Source organism: Cottoperca gobio, chromosome 22 (genome assembly GCF_900634415.1).
Source record: "Cottoperca gobio chromosome 22, fCotGob3.1, whole genome shotgun sequence".
Classification (NCBI taxonomy): Eukaryota; Metazoa; Chordata; class Actinopteri; order Perciformes; family Bovichtidae; genus Cottoperca; species Cottoperca gobio.
In genome coordinates, this window is record NC_041376.1 from 21,021,045 (window position 1) to 21,045,208 (window position 24,164).

A 24,164-nucleotide genomic window follows, 5' to 3' on the forward strand; every position below is an offset into this window, starting at 1 on the left:
CCTATGTTGTGGCGATTTAAAAGTTGTGTCACTTGACGCAATGTGTAAAGCCTCCGTTAACCCCCTGTCCTCTACCACCTGCAGTCCATTGCAATACATTTGGTGATGGAGTTGTAATGTGTCTCAGGTAGACCGGCTCATTCTGTGTCTGAACGCCTGATCGAGAGATGACGAGACGGGTCGCTCACTTTAGCATCAGTGGCGGTGCTAGCTAGCTCCGAGCTACTAAGTGCTTTGCGTTGAGGTGATATTTCAGCTTGAAGTTCTCTGATGGTACGAAAAAAAAATCTAACAGCGCGATTAATCTGCGTACATTTTTTTGTTGCGTAATTAATGCGCTAATTCGACAGCCCTAATATATACATTTGACTTGATTTGATTTAGTAAAATCAAGTTATCTTACATTCTGGATCTTATCTTCCAATATATATTGACTTATATATATATATATATATATATATATATATATATATATATATATATATAAATATTCTCCTAAATGTGTGTTTTTACAGTATATACAGTACCAGTCAAAAGTTTGGACACACCTTCTCAGTCAATGTGAATGAGAAGGTGTGTCCAAACTTTTGACTGGTACTGTATATACTGTGTGTGTGTGTGTGTGTGTGTGTGTGTGTGTGTGTGTGTGTGTGTGTGTGTGTGTGTGTGTGTGTATATACACACACACACACACACACACACACACACACACACACTTATCGATAGAGAGGTCAAATAAAAAATAATTATAACAATATATATATAACATTCAATCATTCCCTCTAAAATAAGATAGTGTTTGACAAACAATGGAACACTGTCTGCCATCTCCACATCAAAAGAAAGTCGTAGCCAGTAGTATCACCGTTTTAATACAAGAGGGGCTTCTTCACCATCGTGTATGCCTGTACACAATGTAAGCACACATCAAACAAATTAAATCCAAAAGAGCCCAGAACTCTTAATATTCCTTTCATTTTGTTGGTTTTAAGCAAAGTCTGTGCATATGAAAAGTGACAATACATGTCAATACGTAATTATGTATTAAGTTCAATCATTTCAGTTGTCGGTCAAAAAAGTATGTAAAAAGAAAACATACATAATAACACGCATTCTCTCTCTCTCTCTCTCTCTCTCTCTCTCTCTCTCGCTCTCTCTCTCTCTCTCTACCACTCTCTCTAGACATCTCTACACCTCCACCAAATGAGAGAAAGAGAAAGAGAGAGAGAGGAAGAGAGAGAAAGGGAGAGAGGAAGAGACAGAGAGAGGCAGAGGGAGAGAGAGGGAGAGAGAGAGACTCGGGGCTCCATGAAGGAACTGACAGTCTCTGGAACAGTTTACCCAGACTATGGACATACTCCGGGGTGCTATCGGTGAAGCGGCGGGGGTCAGGCTGGGAGCCTCTATCTCTCCTCTCCTCTGTGCTTCATGTCCTCTTGTTCTCGATTGAGGGCAGCGGAGGAACTTCACCCGCAGCTCCGGAGCAGCGCGGCCGGCCGGGAGTCTCAGGCTGTCGGGGAGCATTTGAGGAAGGCGGGGGGAAGATGCGGAGCAGATCGCTGGTGACCTGAACTTCCTTCCTCTCTGACTGCTTCGCTCAGGACATGGCCAACTCAGCATAATGCCCTAGTTATTCGCCATCAGAAAACCAAGTAAGACCAGTCCCAAGCAGCGGCGGGAGCTGGGAGCGGACGCAGCGGGCATAATGCAGACTTTGTGCCCGGTCTTGGTGGAGAAACCAGCGGACAGGCTGGATTTACAGCAGCAAGACTTTCTGCTTTCCTGAAGGTAAGCAAACGGAAAATTAATGTAGAATGGACTGGTAATCATATATTTTGTCAACCTAGACATTAATTTGTATTCCCATGTTCACATATTCATATTTCCTTTCACATACTGAAAAGAGAAAACAAATCACATACAGACGGTTTACAGCCAGAAATAAACGGAAAAGCCTGTACCAATTTAGGACCCTGTTGTAATAATTTTATGGGCATTCATTTTTTCATCAATACCATCACTCACTTTATTGTTATTACTTGTGAAAGCAAAAACAAACAAACAACTGCTACACAATAGATAGGTCCTCATGGATTATAGTATTATACTTAACATGGACTGCACTCTCTCTCAAGGCACAAACCAAATTAACTACCGGACAGTTTATTCTACAAACTGGGACAGTGCTGCTAAACAGCAAATACTGTCTTCTTTCATATAGGCTACCTTTTACAGGAGCACATGAATACATATCATAGGATTGATGGTTAAGACCCTGCTGATAAAAAACGAGATGATTGGACTCACCATAATTGGACTCAGTTTGATGCCTTGTTTGCCCCCTCAAGGAACATTACATAACTGTTGAACTGCCTTGGCCACAAGTCAATGCAATCTGTCAATTGGCTGCTGCTGCCTGGTACCATTGTATTAATCAAGTCTCGCAGCAAGCTAACAACTACTACTAATACATTATCATCAATTCCTTTGCAGGGACTGTATTGGATTGTAAACTCATGTGCTGCAGTTTTATTGATATTTTTTCTTTAATTCACCTAAATAATGAGGCTTTTGTTTGTGGGCAACTAATACTGATGCTGTAGGAAATATCTCCACTTTATTTCATTCTTATGACCTTGTAGGCACCGTAGCACCTTTCCTCTTTTTGAGAGGCCCACATCGATCTTAGTTTTGTCCCCGTGCAAGAAATTTGTCTCATTTTATCTCTGCTGACAGGCTGCGTTCATCACCATGCAGCCCTCCTCCTTTTCTCTAGCACAGCTAAACGCAATGAATCCAGCAAAGAGAGGAATGCAAAGTCTAATTTAGCATTGATTAGGAGCTGATAATTGGCTTTGTAAGTCCTGTGGTAAGTGTGTATCTGCCACATCATCTGACACCCCCTCGTTAACCCCTTGATAATTCACCCTAAAGAAGAGTGTTCCCTTGTGCTGTGGGGCAGGACACTATCCCACAGGGCCGGATTGTGTAACAGATTCACGGTGCTCATCAGTCAGCCAGTTGTCTCCTACACTAGCTCTCATCACACCTCATTGCTCACATTCTGCTTTTGGTTGTTTTTGAATGAAGTTTTTGTCAATTTGTTGGTTATCAACTAGGGAAGGAAAAAAAGTTTGAAGCTGCTTAATCTATGTTTCAATTTTAAATTATGGATCTAATCTGTACATCTTCTTACATTAGTTTTTTCCCCACCATTTTCCCACACCTTTGCCCTCAGTATATTTTCAAATATCCTTTTCCACTAGCTGTGTGCCTGAGGAGTATGTAACAAAGCTGTAAGTCATTTGTATGCACATTGCTCTGCTCTCTGTATCTACAATGCTTTACATTTGTGGGATATAATCGGAAAATAAATCCTTTGGTCTTTACTGGAAAGCATGCATTTTGAGGAGGAAAAAAAGACTGATTTCCCCTTTATTTTTCTTTGCAACAGGTTTCTGGATCCAAAGTCAGAGATAAGCTTTATTATTGTGGAACCAGCAGTGTGAGACGTGAAAGGAACAGAAGTGAGGAAGAAGGCGTCTAAAGATAACCCTCCAGTGGGTTGTACATGGCTCTGTAAGCATCGAGCGCTGTGAAGAGACCTCGTGCTGGTGAAAGAGAAGAGAGGGTGAAAATGTGATGAACTTTACTAATGTCTCCAAGCTCATTGGACAGTGGCCGGTGAAGGAATCATATTGCTAAATGAGACCATTGCTCTTGTGTTGGGTATGTTTAGGACAACTTATTGCCAAGGGATTACTCAAGGCATTCTTCTGTACCAGGCTGGACATGTTGTTGTTATTAAGCAAACAGCCAAAATCCAATGACTGTTCTGTTGGATTTTTCAAATCTTAATTTCTTGTATTTTATTCTCTGATTGGGTGTCTGGTTTTTTTCTGATGAAATGGAGATACAGTGGCGTTTATGGAATAAAGACTGGGCCTCCTTTTTAAGACCGTGGATACCTATACTGTTAGGCCTTCACCTCCAGTTCTCCCGGGCCACAAATTGTCCAGAGGAGTGCCGATGTGATCGCACCTTTGTTTACTGTAACGAGCGGAGCCTGACCTCAGTGCCTCTGGGAATCGGTGAGGGTTATAAGACCCTTTACCTCCACAACAACCAAATTAATAACGCTGGTTTTCCCTTGGAGCTCCATCACGTGGCTTCTGTGGAAACTGTGTATCTCTATGGCAACCAGCTGGATGAGTTCCCCATCAACCTGCCCAAAAATGTAAGGGTTCTGCATCTGCAGGAAAACAACATTCAGACCATCTCCAGAGCGGCTCTGGCTCAGCTTCTTTGGCTGGAGGAGTTGCATTTGGATGATAACTCCATTTCTACTGTAGGGGTGGAGGAAGGGGCCTTCCGTGAGGCATTAAGCCTGAAGATGCTCTTTCTCACTAAAAACCACCTGAGCAGTGTTCCTATTGGTCTTCCAGATGATCTAAAAGAGTTGCGTTTGGACGAGAACCGGATTGCAGTTATTGCAGAGGAAGCATTTAGGAATGTCACCCGCCTGCAGCGCCTCCTGTTGGACGGGAACCTATTGACGGATGAAGGGATTGCACCAGGGACCTTTCAGGACCTAGTAACGCTCAGGGAGCTGTCACTGGCCCGCAACTCACTCACATACCCCCCACCGTTCCTCCCAGGGGAGGTGCTCGTCAAATTAAACTTTCAGGAAAATCAGATAAACGGGATCCCTGCCAGAGCATTTGCAGGGCTGCACAAGCTGGAGAGGCTGGATATTTCTAACAACCAGCTGCAGTCATTGACAGAGGGGGTCTTTGATGGCCTCATCAGTCTAAGACAGCTCACTGTTCGGAACAACCTTTGGCTGTGCGACTGCAGCATCAAATGGGTGGTGTCATGGCTTAAATCTCTACCGGCCTCGCTTAATGTGCGCGGCTTTATGTGCCATAAACCTGAAAAGTTCCGGGGCATGGTGATCAGGGAGCTGAGTGCTGAGCTGGTCCAGTGCCCACAGAGCACAGCGACAGTAGCACTGTCCACTTCTCCAGCTGCTACTGCTCTGATCCCATCCCTGTCACCTTCCTCAGACTCCCCCCTGGTCACTCAGTATGTTTCCTCCTTCTCCAGGCAACCCTTCGCCACATCCCCCACCCTCTACCCAGTCTATTCAACCAGAGGGGGGGGATTGAGGACTAAGCAACCTCTGAACCCCAGGAGGGAGACTTTGCAGGTCACATTTGCCATACTGAATGGCTCAGCTATCCATGTCAGCTGGGTGGCCGCTTTTCCAGTCACTGCCTACAAGGTGACCTGGGCTAGGATGGGCCCCAGTCTGACAGGGGACACCGTCAGGGAGAGGATAGTGGGTGGGGATCACCGGGGGATCCGACTGGCTAATCTGGAGCCAAAGTCCACCTATCGGATCTGTGTCATTCCCTTGGATGCATTCAATAATTACCGGCCCAAAGATGATACTGTGTGCACTGAGGCAATGACCATGGCGGCCTCTTTCAGCCCTGACAACAACAAAAGACCGTCGGGGCCTGAGCAGGCCACACAACAGGAACCCAGCTCACCTTTCTTACTTGCTGGGCTGATTGGCGGGGCTGTCATTATGGTGCTGGTAGCACTCCTCAGCATCTTCTGCTGGCACATGCACAAGAAGACCCGCTCAAAGTCATCCACCAAGTGGAAATACAACAAGGGTCGGAGAAAAGATGACTATTGTGAGGCAGGCACCAAGAAAGATAATTCCATCCTGGAAATGACTGAGACTAGCTTTCAGATAGTCTCACTTAACAATGAACAACTCCTCAAGGGAGACTTCCGCATTCAGCCTATTTACACCCCTAATGGGGGCATCGGCTTCCGAGACTGCCTGGAGGACAACAGCACAGTTTACTGCAAGAACAATGTTCAGGATGCAGACTTTTGTGGCACATGATGGTTTCGGTGAGCATAAGAAGCATTTTTACCGAACACTACCCACACTTTACTGGACACTGCACAGTGTTAATATTATTTGAAACCCAAGAAACTTCAAGAAATGTTATTTATACAACGAACTGAACAGTATTTTTTATATAACAATATTGGATTTATAAGTTATTGGTTTCTGGAGTTGTGCTGTTTGAGTTCTTTGCACAGAGACATGTACAATCAGGATACATTTATAAGTATAGAGGCTAGGTTTCATTTGGATTTTCAGTAATAGTGAATGCTTTTGAAGGCATTGTATAATGTAACCACAACAGATACAGAATCCACACTGTAGCTGCAGTACATCATTGCAGTACGGAAAACAGCTGGTAGAATGCTGTATGAAGAGAAGGAAACAGGTACAAATTAGCCACGTTTACCACAAGAGGGCATAGTTCTTTGGAAAACATACAGTCCACCACACTTTTCCCATGATTATGTTTTTAATCATGTCATCACAGTAATATGTCACATTTATTTAATAGCCACTACAGTCATAGAGATGCACATTATTGGATTTCTGCTCTAGGAAGAAGACATTTCTTTATGCAAATGTGATTTTTCTCTGCTTCAAAAAGAAATGTAAAGGTCACACTCATTAAACATTCACAGAAGTGGCAGGCCGCAGTGCTTTCCCCTGCTTTTCAAGATTAATACATTATCACTGTTAAGGGGTCATGTTATAATGCTAGCTGTGTTTGATGGTGGGTGTCACAGAGTAGCAAAAAAGCACATCTGAACCAACTCTTTTCCTTTTGTTCAGCAAAAATAATGTTATGGTAAAATAGTATATATATATATATATATATATATATATATATATATATATATATATATATATATATATATATATATATATGTGTGCCTTGAAGTTATCAGCTTACAATTTTGAATCTGTGTTTTTGCACAAAAGGTGAACTGTATATACATTCAATTGATTTGTTGTTGAGGAAACCTCTTGTTCTTGATTATTTATTTACCTCCTTACACATTTAATTAAAAACATATCTCCAAAAGTGAATTTATCCCTCATGATCTGTCCTAGAATGATCACCGACTCCAACTGTTAAAAGCAAACACACGTGGGAGAGCTCAACTGTTGTAAAAGAGGTTTGGAGAGGATAGGGTCCTTTGAGGATGGCTAGTGCAACTCAAAAGTCACAAAGAGATTGCATTCGAAGTCTACTTAACAAAAACCCATATTACAGCAGCCTCACTTCTGAACTATGTGCATGCACATGAGAACCACTCGCCAAAGCAGTCTAAACATATGTCGCAAAGCGTGAGGAACAGAGTGTAAACAAAGTAGAACTTGTGAAATGGGCTACACGTCGTGAATGATGCCTAAAAGCAGGGTTCAGGAGCATGTGAACACTTAGAAGGGGATGCCCAGTTATATTATGACAGATACATGAAGCAAACATGAGTTATGTCTATTACACTCAAAGGGTCATTTCCCCCAGTTTAGCAAAACTTATTTTATAATTTCTGCCTCGCACCTTATTGGAAGCTGAAACAAATTCAAGCCCCCCCAAATAAACTGATTAGATTTGTGTCAACCATTAAAAAGTAAAAAGACAATAACTAAATAAAACAATAACATTTTAGCCAATATTAGTTTTTAAATAAACAATGACACGATAAGCATCCCTCAAATGTGGTTATTAACAAACCAATAGCTAGAAGTTTTTGCAAAAAAAACACAATATCAAGGGTTCAAATATGTTTCATATTAGCCTCACACTGTTATTAACGCTGTGAAACGATTGGTCAGGTTTAGAATAAACCTACCCACCCACTATAAATACACGTTCCCCTCTTTATATTCATTATTATAGCATGTTACTTTTAATAACAGTCGATATACTACGTCACTCGCTCTGTGTGTCGCATGTTGTACTACGTCACTTGCAAAGATGTTTAAATTGAACGTGTCCCTGGTTTACGGAAACGTACAATGACAACATGTTTTCGAGTCGACTGGGCAGAGAGGGACGTCTCGTCAGGGGACAAACTTTGTAATGATATGAAGCATGTCTATGGTCTGTACTGCAATTTTGAGACGTCTGTCCCCTCTTCAAATGGTCTATATTTTAAAAGATCTGCTCTGCTTTTAAGTTTCTTGAAGGGATAAATGACTAAAACCTGTATTTCTCACCACAAGTGGTAGCCTTTTGGACAAACAAATCTTTACCCCAGGTCGACTTACCAGCTCATATGTTTATCCAGCAAGTTGTTTCTAAAGTAGATATCAGTGCTGTTAGCTGCAATAACTATTCAGTGGGGTACTTGTGTTTTTACCTTCTGCCAGACTCAGAGACAAGAGTTTGTGACCATAAAGCCGAAATTCTTTTTTTTGGAAAGCCTTAGAAGACCCGTGCTGTTTGCACAGAAATTGCATTTCTCGAATCTTGAGACGCAGACAAGTGCAAATATATCAGAATCCATATAATTATTTATTTGGGACAAAATTGTTCCACTGAAAACTTTTGAGATTGAGGTATGTGGGTTGTACAGAGTGGCAGTGTTTGTTTTTTTTGTGTTCAGCTGTGAGAGATGATGCTGTACTTCCTTGGTGAATTGCCTCTGGGACAGACTGATCTTATTACTCCGACTACTTTATTCTGTATATACTGTGTTGGACAGTGTTTAATATTTCTGCCACAGATCCATATGTTTTGCCAGCGAAGCAGCTATTAGATCTTTCTAATGTGTCTTAGATACACACAGACACATGAAACAGAAGACAGCAAAGATGGTTGCAAAATTCTGTAGCTTCCCTTCAAAACCAAAGTTTAAGATTGCCAGTTATCCATCCATCCATCCATCCATCTTCTACCGCTTATCTGCAGTCGGGTCGCGGGGGCAGCAGCTCCAGTAGGGAACTCCAAACTTCCCTTCTCCGGGCCACATCCACCAGCTCCGACTGGGGGATACCGAGGCGTTCCCAGGCCAGTGAGGAGATATAATCTCTCCACCGAGTCCTGGGTCTTCGCCGGGGTCTCTTCCCAGCTGGACGTGCCTGGAACACCTCCCTAGGGAGGCTCCCAGGTGACATCCTTACTAGATGCCCGAACCACCTCAACTGACTCCTTTCAACGCAAAGGAGCAGCGGCTCTACTCCGAGTCTCTCACGGATGGCTGAGCTTCTCACCCTATCTCTAAGGGAGACGCCAGCCACCCGCCTGAGAAAACCATTTTGGTTTGCCACATCTTAATAATATTTCTGGTTTATTACAACTTGGGTGTTGTTTTTGTAGTTTTTGCCTACCTTCCTATCAGTAATGATAATACTGGACTCACCATGTTGATTGCTGAGATCAGAAAATAAGTCAGGCAGGTCACAAGAAACACAAGCAGTGCAGATCATCAGACACCTTGTAAAGACAGTCCCAGGTTTGTTAAATGTATAGTGAAGGTGAACAATAAAACAATTACCCAAACATCCATTACAGTTTACAGACCTACTTCCTGCTTCAACTTTGACCCCCTAAGGTGGTTTAGATAGTGTGGATAATTAGCTGGTTTATTCAACAGACTGTCTGACTGCTTGTGTATTCTATCTTTTTAGCAATGCCACCATTTTCTAATATATAAGTATCCAAATACTTTGGAGAATACAATGTTATCAGAAGTGACTGAAATTAAATAAAAACTGCAAAATGTATCATCCAATTGGTGATAAACTGGAATTATCATTTAACATCTAATGTGGATTTTGCACTAATTATCCTTAAAGGATATGGTTCTAAGGATGTGCTTTTAAATGTAATACACTCACAGTCATATATATATGTTGTAATAATTATTGGTCATTGTAAAAATGCATCCCAAAGTCCAGATGTGGCTCATGTGAGGTGTCAGCTGTCTGAGTTCGACAAATCAAATGGAAATCTTTGTCTCAGCAGGACCCACAGTTTGTTTTTAATGGTGGTTTATGCCCTTGTTAACTTCTCCACGGAGGAATCCTCATCACCATATTAAGTTATGTTCCAATACCATGAAAACTATATACACTCAAGGTAGCCAGACTTACATGAACAAACTTTATATTTCATTACTTGGTTTGGTAAAATGTGATATATTTTTAAATCATTATTGACAATGTTGATTGATTGATTTTTTTAACTCAGCTGATGATCACATATTTTAATAATTTGCTTTAAACACCGTCTCCTCATTGACATTATTTGGTATTCTCAGACAGGCAATGGATGTGTGACGATTAAACACTGAATACTATTTTTAGAGTATTTCTGCAAATGAAGACAAATGTGTTTGATTTTGAATCCTTCCAAAGTCGCTAAGTGCTGAGAGGAAGTACCATGTCATAATTTACATGTACCTAAAAGACTGATCTCAATAGCTTAATAGTCATTTAAGGTCCATTTTCAAGCAAATATTTGTTGTAAGATTGGATGGGAGAACAACAGTTTGAAGATATTAGACAGGGCTTTAGGAAATTGTGACGGACATGTTTCACTATTTTCTGTCCAACAGAACAAATAGTTATTTGATTAATTGCAAAGATAATCGCTAATAAAAAACTATTGGTAGTTGCAGCCCTGTTATTAATCCTAAAATACCTTTAGACACAGTTTAAAAGGATGAGCCTCTTTTATTATTTTATCAATCTTGTGCTTAGACATTAACCAGTGGTTTTGAGTGAAATGTCTCAAAACTATTGGAAATTGGATGGAAAACCATGAAGTACAGACAATGATGTTCCCCTGAGGAGGAATCTTTTGGCGATCCTTTGACTTTTCATCTGCACCATCATCAGGTCAACATTTCAGTTTGTATAATACTTTGTTTTATAACAAAATAACTGCAAAACATGTTGATAAGCATTATACCTGCTAAACATCAGTATTGTTAGCATGTTAGCATGCTGAATTAGCTCAGAGGAGTACCTTAGCACAGCCTCACTGAGCATGGCTGTAGCCTCTTAAGTGTTGTTAAATTAATTCATTTCAGAGTTTATGGTTGTAAATAGAGATTTTTCTTTTTGGACAAAGCTGTGTATATTTCATTCATTTCTGCCGCATCATGTAGCTCACCCCTCTCAAATCCTCTGAATAGCTGTGAACAGAACCGTCAACATTTTCGGTGGACGTGATTTTTACAGGATGAGCAGCCAGATCTGTCATATGACTCAAGTAAATTTTAACCAGATTCATACATGTTTTCATCCACTACAGTTCTGTGAATATAAGGAGTTGACTCAAAGATGCTAAACTAAGATTTTATCACCAGAACAACTTTTCTCTAATACACTGAAAATAAAGAGTTTGCTGCTGTTATAACTTAAATGGAAGTGTCAGACTATGAGACCATTTTAAACAGTGGAAAAATAGCATACTATGAATTCAAGGAGTGATGGTGCTCATGGGAAATGTTATCTCTATTTACCTTTTACCATCCACCGTTCCACCTGTGGGATACTAGCACGATGTAGAACATTCACAGACTTCTAAAACCAATAAAAGATAGATGAATAAAAACCTGTATCATAAGTAAGGAGATTAGACTCCTATATTTTCGGTCATTGCGGTTTTTTTAAAATGGAACAAAACTATTGTCAAAATAATTCAGGTACAATGAATGACAAAGGAAACCTTAAACATATGAATACATTGAAAGCAGTCTGCAAGTCCAAAAATTTCAGGTTATATTCAAATTCATCATCAGGATGATTAAATGTGCAATGTCGCCCAACTCGCTGTAGAAAAACATAGCACAGCCAGTGCAGAGCAGATTTACCGCTGACGATGTGAAGGCATCTTTATCGGAACTAATTGAGGATTTCACAGTTGATTGTAAAGCAATATACCTACAATATAATAGCACCTGTAGTACCTTAACCAACCAAATGTACTTTATCACAGAAAGGAAATCAGCGGGTATAATGTTGTAAATGTTTTTAAACCAAGAGTAGTAGTGGAGTGAATCAGGTGTCTTTTCCTCTTTAATTTATAGTGGTTAAATAAAATAGCACTCGGATTCTAAGGAGCGATTGGCTTCCATTACTTCTGGTCATTACTTTGGTCAGCCTGCATTAAATTGCATTCGAGAGCCACTAAGAGCCTCCATTCCCTTTTCTGACACACACACACACACAGACACACACACACACACACACACACACACACACACACACACAAACACACACACACACAGACACAGACACACACACATATTGATCTCTGGAACTTCACTGGATTTTGAAAGATGTTCACCAACCATAATGACACTTCACCTGAGATAGACTGCCTCTCTCTGCTGCTTTGGTAGAGGTGAAAATGCGTGCACAGGGAAATCGGTGGTAAAATGTTGTCCCAGCTTGTCCCTGTATCTTCTTGCATTGATTAATTATTGAAACTGAGAAATAAAGGAATCATTTATTATATACAATGTATGAATTGCATGGTGGAGGGTAGTTCGGTGGTGTTACAGCCTAACATCGTGGCTCAGTCATTTCATCAATGTTAAAGTAAATGTTTGCACTTCAGTGGTATTGTGGATAATATTTAATTCATACAGCAACAGCATTATATTGATATAAGGCCTTGAATTTCATCAGCATCACTGCAGCACAGTGAGAGTGAGCCATATGCATAAAGAGCCAGATTCTATAAATGTGATAAATTATTATATTTACATGTGCAAATGACTGAATATCAAATAACATACAACCAGACTTGGAATCAAGTGTACCAGGGTCCAAACACTGGACCTTAACTTGGAACCTAAGGCATATCGATCAGGTACATAGGAAAGCAAAGAACATTTTTGTGGAGCTACAATAAATGTCAGCAATAATGCATCCCACATTTGGTTTAATATGAACAATGTATTCCTGAGATAAGGTACACATAACTGGTATGCGCATTTTGGGTAGGTACCATATTTGGTGTCATTTGTTGGTTAGATAAAGTGTTTGCTTTTTTCAAAAATGACACTGTACAAAGTCATGTAGCTAGCAGAGGTACAATACTTCTCTTGATTAGTATTAATTTAATACAATTATTGTGCACCCATTTCTTTTCGACATATTTATTAAATGCACAAGATACTGTTGTATGTAGAGAAAGCATGAATATAAATTGATGATATTAATAATAATTTAGAAATAATGTGTAACATAAAAAGTAGACTCTATCACCATGCAAGCATGCTATGGCTGTCTAAAGTATACCAGAGGTGAATGGGAGACTGCAACTTACGTGAACTATCGTTGGGAGAGTGCAGAGGCTGTTACAATAAACCCATTTTCTTCTTTAACCTAACTCTTTGTGTTCTGGGTCCTCGGTTCTCTGGGTATATCATAAAGAGGCTATGTTTTCTCACCCAGGGCTCAAGTCGGTCTTAAGGCGGCATTACACTTCTCAGCTCACAGTGGCCTCCATGCTCTGCTGTCCGATCTGTGTGTGTGTGTGTGTGTGTGTGTGTGTGTGTGTGTGTGTGTGTGTGTGTGTGTGTGTGTGTGTGTGTGTGTGTGTGTGTAAGAGCTCAGCCCTGCCTCCACTGCCGGCTCAGTACATTTTGTACAGAACAGCAAAGCAGAATAATGGCGCAGCAGTCTTGAACAGGCAGTGTGAAAGGGGCTAATGTGTCACAGCAGTTGTCCTGGCATGTCTGGGACACATATAATGTATCCCTGATATCCAGCCGGAAACCTTTGTAACCTGTGTTTGTCATCCCCTTATTTCTACTCACATGTTTCGTGTCACTCTCTACTGTCGACCTTTCTAATAGAGGACAGTGTATCACAATGGCAAGATATATGGCATGTAACAAGACAAACCGGTCTCTGGCAGCTTGGCTTAGCTAATCTTTTGCTGATTGATCCCTAGATGATACTCTACAGGAAAATCAGAGTAATATGGAGAAATATAGAGTATACAGTATATGTAGTAGAGTATATTTCAGGCTATAAGCATGGCACTGTAATCAATTAGTAGAGTGAAGGAATAATTTACTACTAAAGATACAAACTACTGAACAAACATAAGCATGAAATGAATGGTAAATGTAAAGATTGCAGGTTAACATTGCATAACATTACCTAACTAACTAACCTGGTAAACCTTTATTTTCCAACCTCACACAGATGCCTTTAGTTCAAAAGTATTATCACTCTTGATTTTCATACTTCTCTATTAAGTTTTGACTTTGGTGCTTCCATTAGCATCGCTAGCACAGCTGTGCGTCTTAAATTCTAACATTAAGTCTCATTATGTCTTATTAATAAACTGGCTAACTACACCGATCCCTGCTCGTTACTGCTAACACAAATAAAATAATACTAGGATTTCATCTATCGAAAAAACTGGAGTTGTTAGAGGATCTGTTTTAACCGCAAAGCCATCCATATTATTATATTATATTATATATTATATTATATTATTATATCCAGAGCAGACAGCTAGAATCTAGCCAGCAGTGATGGCACCAACTTGTCACTCAAAGCGACCACGCCCTTAATTATGAATAACTTTAAGCCTTAATATAATAAAAACAGATGAGTTGTGTAAAAATTCAGCGACTACAGTTGTCATTGGCATATTACTTTTGGAGACATTTTTTGTAGCAGGCTGTAAACTGTTCTGCTGTCATTTAGCAGACGCTCTTAGTGCGACTTACAGTGAACTAACTGCAGCAGTGGTCTTCACAATTTTTTACATAAGAGCCGCATTGATAGGACAAAGTCAATAGGAGAGCCACTATTACCGCAAAGTATGAAAAGCAACATCCAGTCATAAAAAGCATGTCTGCTTATTAATCTGTCATCCCAGCCAGAACATACAATATGCAATGCACCAATACATTCAATAAAAGCAGGATTATCTTAATACTGGGATGATGTTGTCAAACTCTACAAACAATATTTCTGCTGAAGCCAAAAAACAATCTTTCACAACTTTTGAGTCTGAGAAGGTTTTTTTGCCCGAGCCAAAATCCATGCGGTCTCAAAAGATGCCTCAGATAATCGTTCAGCTGTATTAGTTGTCCTGTGTTTGAGCCTTTGTTTTCCAGAAAGAGAAGAAGAAAGCTGCTATTATTATAATTATTATAATTATAATAATTATTATTATTTACTAATTTCTCTTCCAGGTGCGTAAGTTCCATTGAATTTTGGATGCGTCGTTTGGAAATGCCGCTCCAAATGGCTTCTCTTGAAACCAGAGCGGGTTTGTTTGCACATTAAGCACGAAGGGGTCGACTCGTGGAGGACAAATAAAAATTCCTGTCCACTTTTCTTGAATTTTTCCTTTGCTCAGTCTTGTATGGCTCATACCTTTCTTTTTTTAACGGGAGCAGCTGTTGTCTGTCCACAAACCACATCTCCAGCATCCTCCTCTCGATTTGCGGTGGTTTGATGCTCCAAAGCCAAATCTTAACTTTCCTCGTTTGTCACGATTCGTTTCTGTCCACCTGGTGTGCAACTATTTTTAATAAGAAATCGATCCATTTTACGTCTGTAGAAACACACGCTAACTAGCATGAAATGGTGAAACGAGTCAACCGGAGCAAAGCTAACGCGAGTATGAAGCGCCAGGTTGGTCGTAGTATCCTCCAATTTAAATGTTCCAATTTAGCTATATAAATTGTTTTTTAGCAAATGTCTATATTCGTAAGCATGCTTATGATAACATATTTTTAATGACCTTAAGTTTATTTATTTCTATACTAGCCCACCATGTATCTACCCGTCAAAGAGCACATTCACCATTGTAGTGCTGGATAGACAGTCAGTGTCAGAGTCAGTGTCAGTGTTCCAACTAAGCAAGTTTCAATATCTTGTTTCTAGTCTGTATTTGCATCTTTGCATTTTTTATTAGTTGTAGGCTAATAGAGCAGACACTGTGTTTTAATGGGTTATATGTAATAGCCCTGCTTGTTTTTAGTGTTTTTATGAAATATCTGTATTGACTGCATAATCATATCTATCACCCCTTTATTTAGCCCACTGCCATGCGAGCCAACAATTAAAGCTTGGCGAGCCGCAGGAGGCTCGCAAGCCGCGCAATGTGTAACACTGAACTACAGGGACAGTCTCCCTGGAGCAGCTCAGGGTTAAGTACCTTGCTCAGTAGTACAATGGTGGCAGCCCTGGTATTGAACTCACAACCTCACTCTCACTCCCACTCTCACAAATAACTACGATTTGGTTGTAGTAAGCGTTTATAAAGTTTCTTCTCAGTAAACAACTTACAAAAACGGCGTCATTGTGAAGGGAGTCTGGGGATTTCTCTCCCCGGGCAAAAAAGTTGGTTACTGTTTACTGAAGGATCTTATTAGTTAAATGTAACATGTTTAACTTCAATAAAATTGTGGGGTTTTTTTTATATATAAATGTTGTGTAATGATGAAATCAGTTAAAACAGTGAAACATATTTTTTCGCTTGCAAAGTAAACCCCCGTCCAGCCTCTTTATGCAAATAGATGAAGGCTACACATTTACACCTCTTTAAGGTGATCAGCTGTTACAGTGGGGTAAAGGAGGACCCAAATGCACTCCCAGACACGAGGGATCATGAGGGAGCACACAGGAGACATCTAGAAACAAAGGTGTAACATGAATGACAAACCAACAACAGACAAAGGGACTGGAGTGCTATATAAAGGGAGAAACTAATGAGGGGAGTGACAACAGGTGAGGTGGGTGCAGAACTGATGGGACAGGTGAATGCAATCAGGGCAGAAAGTGAAGTGGGCAGCAGGGAGAGGAGAGGAGGGTGACACAATAGGTAGTGTGCAAACACGTGACAAAACTGTGTGACGAATGCGTGCGACTCCAAATTTGCGGCCTCGACCCGTGACGCTAAAGCCGTCGGATTATATTGAGGATTTGGATTCATTACCGCCGATTGAATAGCCGGATATTGTGAACTACCTTGTGCTACAAACGTCGTGGGCAACAAACGCACAAATGAAGGCATATAAGAGCTTAGATGCTTATAATTTCTTGGTTTCTGGTTGGGTTGGTAGTCTTCTTACCAAACCACTGAAAGATGACAGGGTGTTCGTCTATGCCCGTCTAAATCACTCTCAAAGAGCTCGAGATACACTGCTCAAGCCGTGGTTTGTGAGTGAGGTGAGGTCTTACAGTGTTCGGGTATATCATAAGCACAAATGTTTAACGTAAACATTGACAACATAGCTTTAGCATGAGCTCTTACCAGATATAAAGTGGACGCCACACACACGGGTGAATTGTGCTTTTCCTTCTGTTAAATCATCACGAGTTATGTTGCTAAACCAGCTCACGGCGTTCGGTAGACAGCAATTCATCCCTCTTTTGTGGATTGTTATTTTTGATGATTTTAGGAAATCTAAAGAACCGTTTCTCTGGGTCACGAGTAGCGTTATTACCACAATTATACACTGCACATACGATTGTCATTTTCTTTCAATCTTAGACGTTTAAATATAAATGAAGCGTTGCAGCAACTCCCACGTGAACGGGCGCCGTCTTGGTTGTGTATTCCAACATGGCTGACATAGGGGTTGGGATGGGTAAGCGTGACATGCACACAATCTATAAAACAGGAAACAGATCAAAATACAACCAGATCGTGACACTTGCATTGGAGGTATAGATTGTGAGTGCTGCTTTTATATTGTTTTATTCTCATAGCTGTATTTCTGCCGGAGCTCACAGGAATTTGTTTTCTTCTAGTGAGGAAACAGAATATTTGCAGTTTGCGTTAAAATTTGTATTTACTTTTTTAAACCGTGAAGATCTAATCATCACTAAAGCATATATCATGCAAGAGAGCCAGTATGGTGAAGGTGAATATAGATTAGCAGGTGTGGTGATTATGAAATGGTACATTTCGTATGTCCATATGAAATCTTGTATGGTTTGATACATGTTTCAAGGAACCTGTGCCTTGCCCAGAATATCTCTGTAACTTTCTTATGATTCCCTTGATACTTTCCTCTGTGCTTCCTTACAGATAAACATCTTCTAATATGGTCAAACTCGAATGATGTATCTTAGGTGAGCACACCCTGTTCCCTGCCTGAAGCTTGACGGAAGGTTATCCTGTACGGACAGAATGTTCTAAAGTGTATAACAGTTTTCTTATGTCCATCTGACACCCACAACTGTGTAAATCTCCCCCCACTCTCCCCCCCTGTCTTCTTAATGCATTCACACACACACACACACACACACATACACACACACACAACACACACACACACACACACACACACACACACACACACACACACACACACACACACAGTGTTCTTCCTTACCCAGACTGCTTGCACTCTGTATGATTGTTGAACCTTCTCTGCACAGACAATACAGTAAATACTCCAAAGACAAGTTTATTTCTCAAGAATCTTCATTTCAGTATTATAGACTTCCCAGGTAACTTGTATAAAGACTTAATTCAAACTTTCCGCACAATTATTAAAAGCTCTGAAAGAGCTGTGCCATTCGCAGTCAAACGTGATAACAGGTTAGCAAGCGGAAAGCTCCCATGTCTCGATGGTTCAGCGTGAACACACATCACCATGTGTGCTATGTCATCTCTTCACCCGCTCTCTCTGGGATAACACTGTCCCTACGCTGTGCAAGCATTCTGAGATAAGACTTATTCCCAAGACCAACCAACCTGCAGAGCTAAATTACTTCTGACTGCTGACCTGTTGCCCTGGCATTGGTCCTGGTATAGTGCCTGGAGAGACTAGCAATACCCCCGCCTCACAGTGATTTCCCCAGTCCTGTTCTCACTATGTACCAATGAACCGAGGGGCTCGGACAGTATGAACATGGCTGTGGAGTTTGCAGATGAAACTGCATTGGTGGACACCTCCAACATCCCCGTCCATTTTTAGGAGGAAGCAAAGATGCTGTACCAGTGATGTGAGGAGCACTTTCTCCGGATGAACATGAGGAAGACAAAGTTCCAGTCTATGAGTTCCTCGTAGAAAGGCTTGACTTGACTTGAACTATTGTTGCTGAAGCAGTTGGTAAGTGTGCATACCACACAAAGCATCGCCGTCATATCAAGATATTAGGTTGTGAAAATATTAATATGCTGAAGCCTTTTTTTTTTTTGCCATTTGGTCAGGTTGTTCTCAGTAATCCTCAAGCACAGGGCTGTGACACAATGTCTGTGCTCATTGCTGAGGGTACCCTGTGGATTGCATCTTATGGTCTATTGGTTTGTGCAGGAGGTCTCGCTGCCCCCTCTGAGTCACTGTTTTATGTCACTGAGACGGCACAGACAAACATTGCATGCACACAGATACAAACAGGTTATCAGCAGCGATGGAATAAGTATTCAGAGTTTGTACCTTGAGTAAAAGTAGCAAAAGTAGCATTGTAAAAATAATAAAAAGTATAAAAAGTATATATATACACGCACACACATAGATGGTGGAGAAACGTGCATTAGCGGAAAAGTTGCTGGCTATGCATCTGGGAGTAATGCCTGCCACAAGACTGTGAACAAGAACGGGTCAGTCATATCAAGCTCCTCTCCACAAGAGGAGAGTTACCAGAAGAGATGGGTGGAGAATTTCATGTAATTAGATTGCAAAAGCCAATAATAACAAAAGCTTCTCTGAAGTAAAAACTGCTGCTACTAGTTTAATATTTGTTCAACTTCTTATTGCAAGAACATGAATGTACTATAGTACATCACAGACAATAGTTAGTGTCAATTCACTGGTGAAATGAAACGGATTTAATCCTAAATGGCTGTGTTGTTCTCTCTTTATAGGCTCTCGGCCCATTTTACCTGAACATTTTGTCGTAGCTCAAGAGGGGTCCTGCTGATACTTTAACTCTCATAAATCCAAAACAATTACACTTTTTCACATTTTCCTAACAAATAAATATGAATGAGACCCATGCCAATTTACAAAATATCATTAGATCTCATGCATACCTTTTTTTAATGGTGTTATAAACAATTTACCATAAAGGGGGCCATTTATGCTGACTACATCTTATATTATATCATTGAACTATGATTATTGATGGATTAATGTGTTTATCACTTCAATGTTGCAGCTGGCAAATGAGGAGCTATATATATATATATATATATATATATATATATATATATGCTGGGTGGCTTAACCTATAATATATTATATATTGACTAGGCCTGTCAAGCGATTAAAACAATTCATCTAATTAATTACATATATCAATATTTGCTGTGAGAAGCATTTCAAAATATTCAAATGGATTTGGAAGATAAGTGAATCAATGAGTAGGCATTATAAATTGGTCAACATGTCTTTTATTTCAATACTATTTCTCCAATATCTTGTATGCCACAATTATCTCAGACACCACAGACCATCAGTTTCAAATCGGGCATAACATCTTTCATTGCACAATAAACAACATCTTTAAAAGTTGTGTCATTTGACGGCATCGGTGAAGCCTCCGTCCGTAAAATTGGCCTGCAGTACATTGCAATCCATTGCGTCTGAACGCCTGATCGAGAGTGTATGACGAGAAGGGTTGCTCACTTTAGCATCAGCGGCGGTGCTAGCTAGCTCCGAGCTAGCTGCTAAGTGATTTGCATTGAGGTGATATTTCAGGCTTGAAGTTCTCCGATGGTAGGAAAATTCTTTGCTGCAGGAATCACACAGAATGGAGCATCAACCAGTTTATTAAATGTAAACTTTCCATTCACTGGGCCAAGTAACGTGCCAATGCCGTCTGCCTTAGGTATTTGTGGGGGTTATTATGTGGATGTCTGCACCTTGTTTCCCTATTAAGTATGCAGATTAGGATGTGTGATCCCCAGCCCTTGATTGGCTGCAACGATACCTCTCCTCCCACCTTGATGACGACCGAGTTGTGATTGGCTTGTACCTGTTCCGGTCCACCAATCCAAGGGACGCTGGAGAGACCAGAAGCTACAACTGCCTGGCCAGCTCGACAGTCGGGGCTGCTGGTGTTGACAGCCATATGTATTTCTGTTTGGGTCGGTGATTGTCACGCTTGGATATAGGGTATTGAACGTAATATATTGTACATGCCATTTCGTGTTCCGTGTTCCGTGCAAACTGTCCGTTTTGTTTAGTTGGGACACTTTGATCGTCAGCCTGGGGAGCAAGCTGTTTGTAGAGCTTTGTTAAGCAAGTTAGGTGCTCCGGTGCTATTTATGCTTTGTTCTTATTTTGTATTAATCCAGTTTTCACCCGGAGTTTTGTTAAAGCTTTAAAATAAGTAATATGTGTAAGTAATGGAGTAAACAGTACAATATTTGCCTCTGAGATGTCATGTCACATAGAAGTATACCCTAGTAGAACATTGTAATACAACTAAGTAAAGTATAAGTACCTCAAAATTCTCCTTAGGTACAGTATTTGAGGGAATGTTCTTAGTTGTATTCTTTGGTATATTTCAGTAGGTTTTTGTGAAGGAAGCGCCATCTCATGGTGACACCCACTGATTGACTGAATGTTTTGTGTTGACAGTGGAATCTAGACACACCCTGTCAGGAAACAGAAGGTTAACTGGCTGGGAACTGGATGGCAGTCAGACGACCCGATCTGTATGTTGCTCTGACCAAATGAAGTCATGCCACAACATTGTAGAGATAAGGGATATTGAGAAACAAGTCTCGGGTTCACTGTTTGGCAGGTTTTTTGAAAGGAATGGGGGAGTTTTTTCTGTGAATTTTAGCATACAATACATTTACTCAAGACATAAAATTATAACATCTGTCTGGATTTTGGATTAACATGTTAAGCGCTTCATTAAAGTTCTCTCCCGTGTGCCAGCAGTGAGGAGGAATACTGTACTGATTTCCCAGCAGCTGTTAAAAGTTGGTGGTCCGGCTCTTTTTGTTTCCACTTCATTTAACCTTGACCCAGCTCTGTAGAGTCCAGTTCACTCCTCTAATCAGCCTGCAGCCTCAGCCTGTTGTGTGGGTTTGTGTGTCTCTGAGTGCAGTGATGTGAGTCCTAGTGTGGACAAAAGGTTAGTTATAGGATGCAGCCTTTCTGGCCCACACAGTGTGTCCTATTATCAGCAACATATTGGACTGGTAGGCTACATTACTCAGTGTTGGCACTGCACCAACAACCTCAGCTCTTTAATAACCATCTGCTGTATAGTAGTTTTAAGAGTGTTAAGAAACAAACAAACAATCTAGCTTTTATGTATTTATATCATATCAGAATGACTGTAAATATGTGCTGCCTAATGTCAAATGCCAACATTCAAGACAAACCTTTTTTCTGATATTGCAATAATTGTGTTTCCATCCATTCATTTTAGATAGAAATTTGAAAGTGGCATAAAAAAATAAATATGGCAAAGAAGTTTTAGGTCAATGGACACAAATCTGGGGAATAAATGAGAGACGTACATAAAGCATGTGACTTTAACGTCGCAAAAGCTTCTGCAACTCATCAGATCAGTGTGGAGCAGTGAAGGGACTTAAACATTCCTAAAACTAATATGAAACAAACAAATATCACATTTCCATCACAAGGAGAGGAAAAGAACAGGATCAAGTCAATCCATGAGAGGATAAGAATATAACTGAAATGCTTTTTGGGTTAATGGTAATTTGTTTTTATGGTAGTCTGCATATTTCCTACAGTGGCCTTGAATCCTGGCTTCCTTATTTGAACTATGAACTATTAGTAGTCAATCCACTCACAAGACTGGCCTGATTCAGCTAATTTTGGCAAATTAAATGTTCTTTTATGATCTCAATAATGTCTGGACACTAAATCTGACAATCAGTATTATGAAGAAGCTGAACAAATCTACAGTCTTTGGAATAAAACAAATAAAAACATGTGCTGTAACTATGTAGCATCATGTACGGACAGAACATCAGGGCGCCAATTATTAAACCCTGAGGGACTTCACATGTGAAAAAGATATTTTTCATCTTTTTATCTCTTCATGCAATTAAATGAAAAATTGGAGAACAGATTAGGATAGGTTTAGTATTGACATTCAGGCACATGTTTTCATTCTGTTTATTTTTTTAGTCTTGGCACTAAACTCTTTCCAAGCAAAATGACAAGCTGACGAGTGTGATACAGATATGTTTTATGATGGATATTGCCAGTACCGCTCAGTGAGGGTGTCTACTTGCCACTGCATCCATTCATATCAAGGATGAACTGCTGTGTGAGCACAGCACCCATTGATTCTCAATCCAATCTTCTGCTCAGTGTACGCAATCCTACAGACATACGGCCTTGATAGATAAATAGCAGAATTGTGCATTTTCTGATTCATTGGACGAGTATCTGCCGTTAACCCCATGGGAGGCGTAGGACTTTCTGGTGTTGCTATGATGTTTATCTGTTCATCCCTTCCTTTATTGCCTAATGACGACATACAGATGTCTGGGTGAGATCCTCACAAATGAGCCTATTGACACTGAATAAAGACATATCTATCGCCCCTCTTCGCTCGTCAATAACAACACATTTTTCGCAAATAGGGCCTTGTTTACTAGCTGTTGCAGTGGGTTGTATATTTATTGCATATATGTTGATGATATCGTCTAAGCAAAAACCTGTGAGTTGTATTGTGTCACTAGTGCAGTGTCTAGTTATGCAAAGTCATTCTTCCAGGAATTCGGTCTACAGCAAGATATCACAAGTACTGGCTAGATTGCCATGAAACTAGGTACTCATCTTTCCGAGAAGATCAACCAATTCCAGCAAGTCCTTCCTAAACAAAAAGACTTGACAATTACAACGATTCATATGACCCGTTTTCTGATTGCCATGTCTTGTTAAGTTTATGCCATTAAAACATCTTGGTTAATGTTTGAGAAAGCTTGTGGTCATGGTAAAAGAAGGCTGTTGACTGACCTCCCTGACCTAAGAGTTTTTGCAGAGCTACAACAACTTCTTGCTTCTTTCGCTTTTACATATTAGAGGACAGTCTTCATTCACACAACTGCAAGAGGTCACTTGAGGAATTGTCCAATATCAACATAATTCCCACGGATACTAATCTCTTTTTATATGTCTTGTGAAGACAGTTTGAATGATTTCCATCCTTATATTGGTGACTTCCATTATCAGGACAACATTTTTACGTGTCGGCCTTTATAATACTTATACTATACTATAATACTATAAAATCGAATAGACGGATTGCCATGAAATGTATTGAGTATTGCTTCCAATCTACATCTAATCTACTAGTTAGCCATAACATACATATCCATAAA

The 24,164-nt window shown here is 40.3% G+C and overlaps 1 protein-coding gene across 1 annotated transcript; it reads left to right on the forward strand.

The window, feature by feature from the left end:
* Positions 1-1,190: 1,190 nt before the first annotated feature.
* Positions 1,191-6,679, forward strand: si:dkey-87k14.1 (leucine-rich repeat transmembrane protein FLRT2). The gene is made up of 2 exons (XM_029461397.1): positions 1,191-1,788; positions 3,455-6,679. The coding sequence occupies exon 2, from the start codon at positions 3,908-3,910 to the stop codon at positions 5,921-5,923; it is 2,016 nt and encodes a 671-aa protein (XP_029317257.1). The 5' UTR covers positions 1,191-1,788; positions 3,455-3,907; the 3' UTR covers positions 5,924-6,679.
* The last annotated feature ends 17,485 nt before the right edge of the window (positions 6,680-24,164 follow it).